Raw genomic sequence first — 7,454 nt, forward strand, 5'->3', positions numbered from 1 at the left:
CCACCAGGGAAGTCTTCCTTGGTTTAACTACAGCTGCAAAACCCCTTTTTCCATCCCCACGATCTGGGTGGACAGGTCTTTTGGGGGCCACCCTGCAACCCACCAGAGCCTCCTTTAATCTGGAACCCGTTCCTCAGCCTTCGTTTCTCGTGGCCTTGATATTTTTGAAGAGTCGTGCCAGTGGTCCCGGAGGACGGCCCCTCGGTGTTTCCTTGTGTTGGAGGTGGGTCCCAAAGAAGGCACGGGGCAGTGCCGGCCCCTCTCGCTCCATGTCAGGCGTTGTCTGGTGAGCCTGGCCCCTTTCCTATGCTGCTCGCTGGTCAGGGTGGGGTCTGCCAGGTTCTCTACTGCAGGGTTGGTCTGAGCGGTCTTGAGGCTGTTCTTGTCTTCTCCTTGGGTCTCGCTTGTGGTCTAGTTTGTGGAAGCTGCCCAGGACGCGACTTCCAGATGGCCCAGGGTAGCTGCTGCACCCATGTACGCGCCCAGTGAGGTCACAGGCCTGCTGGGGGACAGCCTGGGTTAGCCGCTTTCCATGGCTGAGTTCCGTCTTGACAACCAGGAAGTGTGTTTTCTGATCCCCATTTCACCGACGGAGAAGCAGGGCAGAGAGGCTCAGTGGTTTTGCTTCCCAGGGACAAACACAGCTAGAAAGAGCAGCAGGCTAGTTGTCTTTCTTTGCAAGGATGTCCTCCCCAGGTAAAACCTAAGCAGTTTTATCTGCCCATGTGATTTGAGTTTTCTCTGTCTTCAAAGTATCCAGACCACCTCTCAGGGTCTTTGTGAGGCTGAGAGCACGGGGCAGGGGTGCAGGGGGCTGGCGAGGAAGAGCCCCTTAGAGCCACATAGCAGGTTGAGCGTGATGTTGAGGGCGAGGACTGATGTTATAAGAGCGTGGCTGGGGAGGCAGGTGGACTAAGGCTTGAATTCCAGCCCCCCACCTGCCAGCTGTGTGCCTTTGGGTGAGTTGCTTCGCCTCCCTGAGCCGTTCCCTTGTCTGTAAAGCGGCAGTGACGTCAGCACCTTCTTCAGGGTCGTCGTGAGGTTAACCCCCGTGTGGGGCTCTGCACGGTGCAGAGAGCTTCGGGGGACCTTGCAGATCACCTTTGTCCAGTTCATTTCAGAGGAGGGGAAAGGACTCGACCAGGGTCACCCAGCCAGCAAGGAGCAGAGCTTCCCAGCGTCCAGCTCAGTGCCCTGGCTGCCCCTCACACCTGAAAGCAGAACCCCAGGGCTCAGGGGTTTGTCTGTAGAGAGCTAGGACTTGACATCACTTAATGCAGGGAGATTGACTCAAGGAGGGAGGAAGGGAGCACAGATACACAGTACTCAAGGTTAAGCACAGGTACTTGGGAACTTTGTTCTGAGCTTCCTGGCAGCCATAGTGAAAAGGGGCTACATGCTCAGTTTCATAGCTTTCTTTGTCCCTGTTCCTCAGGGGAAATGGAGCTTTTCCAGTGACGTAGTAACACCCTGATGGGTTTCATGAGTTTGAGTTTTGTATTAATAGCGTCTCCCAGCTGGCACCAAGATGGAGCCAGGGTGGGGATGGTGATGAAGTGGGGAGAGGGTGTTCCTGGCAGAGGAGTGGTCCAGAGCTGTGGACCAACTGGTGTGTTTGGGGGAAGGGCAGGGGGCAGACCCTCCCCGGGGCCAAGCTGACCTCTTGGGTCTGCCCTGTCATTTCAGTTGGGCCACGTGGTCCTCTCCCCAGTCTGGTTCCTGTACAGCCTGATCATGAAGCTGTTCCAGCGCTCCACCCCGGCCATCACGCTCGAGAATCCAGACATCAAGTACCCGCTGCGGCTGATTGACAAGGAGGTCAGTGCAGGGCCTGAGGGGTCCTGGGGCACGGGCACCTCTCTCTCCTTCTCGGCATCAGAGCATTTCATGGGCATCTACTGTGTACTTAGGGCATGGACCCTCATGAAGTAGATCCTATTATTTGCCCATTTTACAGATGGGGAAAGTGAGGTGATGTCCATTTCTAAGGTCTTCCCAGGTGGAGCTAGTGGTAAAGAACCTGCCTGCCAATATAGGAGACATAAGAGATGTGGGTTCAGTCCCCTGGAGGAGGTCCTGGCATCCGACTCCAGTATTCTTGCTTGGAGAATCCCATGGACAGAGAAACCTGGCGGGCTGCAGTCCATGGAGTCACAAAGAGTCGGACATGACTGAAGCGACTTGGCATGCATGCATGCATATCCATTTCTAAGGCTACCAGTAAATTACTGAGGGATTTGAACCCTCAGAGCAGGTTCTCTGAGCCACACTTACTATCCCACAGAAAATCAGAGTAGGAGGGATGCTGTAAGGATTTTTGGGTCCAGATACCCATTTAACAGATGTGAAAACAGAGGGCAAGAGAGGGTTAACTCGGGTCACATTGTGAGTTAGGGGTTGGGTTAGGACTCAGGCCTAGGCCTCGTGGTCATCCAAGGTGCTGCATCCCAGGGCCCCTTCCTTAAAGACAAGGTCTCCTCCCCTCTCCTTCCCTCACTCCCAGGCCCACCCACTCAGGGCCCCTAGAGTCCTGATTCCCTGCATGTTCCCGTGATCTCGACTGTGGCTGGGTCGGACAGGCTCACTCCTGCCCTTCCCCTCTTGCCCTTCCCCCCTTTTTCAAACCTCCGATCATAGTTTTGATTTAAAACCATCCTCTCCCCATCTTTGCCCAGACGCCCACCCTGTAGGGCCGCCTCCCTCCTCACCATCAAAGCCTCCCCCATGCTATTTCTGGCCACAGGCAGCTGCCTCAGAAGGGGTGTGGCAGGGAGGAACTGAGTCATGGGGCAGAGAAAGCCAGTCACCTGCTGCAAGCCTGAATCCCAGGCTCTGGTCTGTGCCCCGGGCTCCATGTTAGAGCTGGAGCGCTTGTGACCGTAATTGTACCAGGAGTTCTTCTTAGAAGTCGAAAACAAGAAAGAGGCCAAAAAAAAAAAAAAGACCACTTCCCAGATGAGACCAGACTTATCCTTTCAATATATCCTGTACAGTTTCTTCCTACTAAAATGAAATCACAACGTTTTGAATCCTTTTCCCTTCATAAAGTTCTTTTTCCTTGTTTTTTTTTTACCACGTGGCTTGTGGGATCTTAGTTCCCGGACCAGGGATCGAACCCCAGCCACGGCAGTGAAAGCCCAGAATTCTAACCCCTAGGCCACCAGGGAACGCCCTTGTTACTGTTCTTTAATTCCAGAAGTAATGTATGATTTACATGTGCTCACTGTAAAAATTGTACTTTTGTAAAAACACGTATTTATACGTGCCCTGTTCTCAAGGTGTGAATGTTCCCCTTCCCTGCACCATGACCCCTGTGCAAGAGGGTCCCATTCACGGGTCATCACGAGCCTTTCCTGGTGTCACATTGGTTACGTACATGACGTGTGGACGTTCAGATGTGTGTATACTTAGTTTCTCTAATAACCTGATATTTTTACCTGGCTGTACAACATGGACTTCCCTGGTGGCTCAGACAGTAAAGAATCCGCCTGCAATGCAGGAGATGCAGGTTAGATCGCTGGGTCGGGAAGATCCCCTGGAGGAGGAAATGGCAACCCATTCCAGTATTCTTGCCTGGAGAATCCCCATGGACAGAGGAGCCTGGTGGGCTACAGTCCATGGGGTCACAAAGAGTTGGACACCACTGAGTGACTAACCATTTCACTTTCACTTTCACACACAGCACAGACACCTTTTCATGTCTAACCCAAAGCTGATTCATTCTGATTGACAGCTCTCTGGTATTTTGTCACAGGGATGTCCGCAGTGGACCCTCCAGGCCCCTTTGATTGAGCAGGTGGCGAGTGTCCTAGCAGTTACCCTCCCCCATTGTAGCCTCCTGGTGGCTTTGCAGGGTCAGCAGGTGGGCTTGCTCTGGCTACTTGCTATGGCACAAGGCAGGGTCCCAGCTGCCCGCCCTTCCCCTCTCCAAAGGGGACTGGACCAGGTGCTGGGCAGGATCGCCCTGAGCCCTGAGAGTCTCCTGCTCAGCTTGTCATGGCCAGCGGCTTCCGGGAAACAGCAGTGTGCCAAGCCCTCTCAGACGTTAGCCTGGTGACTCTTGCTGTCCTGGGCTAGAGGCTGTCGAACACAGTAGTCATCAGGGTCTTTGCCTCATTTCTGCTCTTCCTCCAAAAACGTCTGGCATGTGGATTTCTGACCTCGAACCCTAGGACTGCTTGATAATCCTGGAATCCACTTGCAGGAGGCCTTGGGCCTCTGTTTGCAGCTGGACTGTGGGGCAGAGAGACCCACCAGCCTCCAACAAGCCCTGCATCCTGAGTGGAGGCTGGGTGCCGTCTTTCCTGAGGTCCAGGCCTCCTGCCCCAGCTCGCTCACTCCAGTGATGCTCTGGCCCTTTGGAGGTCTCTTGACCCTCCCTGGGTGGTGGCACCGTCCCACTGGACCTTGCCTCCTGTGAGCACGAACACAAGTGCTGGGCTGCTGGCTGCCTGTCTTCCCAGTGGCCCCTCCACAGCCACCGCCCTGCAGCGCCTGGTGCAGGGGAGATCCCCAGGGGCCTTCTGGAGCCCAGTCAGAAGGACCGGGTTCACGTCCTAGCTCTGACACTGTGGGACACTTGCCTCCCTGGCCTCTGTTAAGACCAGCCCCCATCCTCAGCCCAGCCTTGGTCCTAAGCCGCCTCTGCCCCGCCCTGGAGGGGAAATGGCCTTTGCCCGTTGACCATGCCCTGGGTGCGCATGGCCATGTCCACCTCCCAGGCTGTGAGGCTGCCATGCCTCCTGCCCTGTGTAGCCCTGCCACAGTCATGCTATCCTGCCTTTTGGGGGCTTTTAGTTTAGTGGCTTCTAGAACCCCTCTCTCAAGTCCCAGCCCCAAGACTCACAGGAGCCTTGTCTCAGCCCTCCCCCCTCTGTGGTCAGCCTCCAGGCTCTTCCCGCCACCCCAGGACAGGACACATCTCAAGCTATGGCAGAGGTGATTCCTTCCCTCCTTCCCCCGGAAGCCCTGGAATTTTCTGGGCCATTTGGCAGCCTCCTTTTGGGATCTGGAGCTCGCTTCTTGCCCCAGCCACCTTGCTCTGTGGCCCTGGGCGGGTCACTGCCCTTCTCTGGGCCAACGAGAACAGAACACGTGCAGTGTGTCGCTGACCTCTGTGCCCTCACATACACATGTGTGTGCAGGGCATGTGCCACCTGTCAGTGTCATCTCTGGTGCTGGGGCAGGGTGGGGGCTCTGGGTCCGGTGGCCCCTCTGCCCTGGGTGTCGTCCAGCAGCTCAGCCTCCTTGCAGGTCATCAGCCATGACACGCGGCGGTTCCGCTTTGCACTGCCGTCGCCTGAGCACATCCTGGGCCTCCCTGTCGGTGAGTACAGCCCCGGCCCAGCCCACACGGAGCCAGCGCTGGGAAAGGGAGGTTGGGGGGCGGGGGAGTTTACATCTCAGTGAGAGCAGGGAGGGCTTCAAGGAAGAGGTATCAGCCATCCCAGGCCTTCGAGGATGAGTGTCGCAGCGAGAGGGCAGAATGCTCCAGTGTCCCTGGCAGTGGCTCCAGCACGAGCAAAGGCAGAGAGCTGGGATGTGATGGGAGTCCCTGGGGTGGGGGGCGGTGAAGGGTACAGCAGGAGCCGAGGTCTGTTCAGGCTGTGGTGGGGTGCAGGGAAGTGGGTTGACAAGATCCAGGGGACGCTGCGGGATGGTCCCGGGCCCAGACTCACCCCCGCCATCCTGCAGGCCAGCACATCTACCTCTCGGCTCGAATCGATGGGAACCTGGTTATTCGGCCCTACACGCCCGTCTCCAGCGATGACGACAAGGGCTTTGTGGACCTGGTCATCAAGGTGAGGCCTTGGGGCCACAGCTGGGTGGGGCGGGAGTGACCACATCGCAGCCCAGGCCTCCCCGGGGCCCACGTGCCCCAGAATCTGGCCTCTGAAGGCCCTGTGCTCTCTGAGCCTGGTCTCGGAGTGAGGGGCACCCTGTGGTTCTTGGCACAAGCCGAGCATGGGGGTCTCAGCAGAGGGCAGGGGGTGGGATTCAGGCTCAGTGTCTTCAAACCAGGACAGATGGTCTGCCGGAGAGGAAGCAGGCAGGCCCACCAGCTCACGCAGGGCCCGTCTTCCACTCGCAGACGGGGGAGGCCCGGGGAGCTGGGTGCCCGCTCACCCTTGAGAAGCACCCCACAGGCCCTCTGGGGGTGCAGTGTGGGGCTCATGGGTCCTTGTGTGGGCACTGGGGTGAGGGGCTCTCTGGGATCCCCCACCAGTCAGGGGGTGGGTGCACCCCACGGGGAAGACAGAGCCATTAGAAGCAATAGACCAGAGAGACACAGACAAGCCAGAAAGGATCTTAAAAAACAAGACGCTGAGCAGAAGGAGAAGTGACACTCTAACCCAGTACATTTTTGTGAAAATTAGAAACACAGGCTTTACAGCAGTGAGTCACTTTCTCTGATTACACACCCAAAAAGTGGGAACCTGCCAGAGCTGGTGGTGGGTGTGGGGTGTTAGACACCTTCCCCAGTCAAGGCCCAAACCACAATCCCCAGCCACAGCCACCCTGGCTCAGCATCCCCCTGGGGACCAGGCTTACTGTCCCAATGCTGCTGTGCGGGCCCCAGGCCCCCTCACTGGACCCCAGGATGGGGGATGGGGCAGAAACAAACCCCCGCTGGGCCGCAGCTTCAGCCCCGGGGGTTTCAGGGTCCCGGGCTGGGCGCTGGGTCTGTGAGGGCAGGAAGGGAGCTGGCCTGGCAGTCCTGGCTCTGGCCTGGGTCCCTTCTTTGCTCATTGTCACTCAGGCCACACGCCGGGTGCCCAGCCCACCCGGCCTTGGGAGCCTGTTTTTGGCTGGAGAGTGGACACTGAACAGGTGGGCACACGCAGGTCAGTGTTTGTTCTGGGGACGGACACTGGAGCTGGGGCGGGGTGGTGACAGCTGTGCCCCCCACCTCGTCCCTCTGAGCAGGCAACCGTGAGGCGAGTAGGTGGAGAGGGAGGGAGAGGACCCTCCCAGTGCAGAGGCCCTGGGGCCAGGAGGAGGCTTGAGGACTTGAGGGCCGAGAAGGGGAGAAGTCAGTGGGGCTGGGCAGAGCCTTGGAGGCCCTGCGGGGAGGGGCGCTTTGTCCAGAAGGAACGGGAAGGTGGTGAGGGTTCACGCATCTCTTCTTGCTGAACTCGCCCCGGCCGGATGTGGAGGGGGTGTCGGGGCGGGGGGATTCAAGTAGAGGATGGAACGCTCACGAGGACCAGGTCCTTCCTGGCTTGGAGACCTCGTGGCCCCCTTGGTTCACCCTGGCTAAAGGTCAGAGCGCTGGCCTGGCACAGAGTGGGCTCTGCCCACTCTCCTCCCCGACCCCAGACACACAGACATGTCGGCTGTCCTGCAGCCACGAGTTCTCCCCTCCACACCCCAGAGGCTCCAAGCCCTGTGAGGCCCCTGGCCTTGGCACACCCTGCCCTGCCCCCTCTCTGCCCACTCCTGCTTGCCCTTCA

The 7,454-nt window shown here is 58.0% G+C and overlaps 1 protein-coding gene across 2 annotated transcripts in view; it reads left to right on the forward strand.

Annotated features, from left to right (window-relative positions):
• LOC104991244 (NADH-cytochrome b5 reductase 3) overlaps window positions 1-7,454 on the forward strand; it is a 23,158-nt gene that overhangs the window by 5,806 nt on the left and 9,898 nt on the right. For both annotated transcript variants that reach the window (XM_010843650.1, XM_010843649.1), the window contains exons 2-4: window positions 1,687-1,818; window positions 5,254-5,326; window positions 5,695-5,801. In XM_010843650.1, coding sequence (XP_010841952.1) covers window positions 1,735-1,818; window positions 5,254-5,326; window positions 5,695-5,801 — 264 coding nt within the window. In that variant the 5' untranslated portion in view covers window positions 1,687-1,734. The remainder of the gene's footprint in view (window positions 1-1,686; window positions 1,819-5,253; window positions 5,327-5,694; window positions 5,802-7,454) is intronic.

This window comes from Bison bison, unplaced genomic scaffold (assembly GCF_000754665.1).
Source record: "Bison bison bison isolate TAMUID 2011002044 unplaced genomic scaffold, Bison_UMD1.0 scf7180017864184, whole genome shotgun sequence".
In the NCBI taxonomy this organism is placed as follows: domain Eukaryota; kingdom Metazoa; phylum Chordata; class Mammalia; order Artiodactyla; family Bovidae; genus Bison; species Bison bison.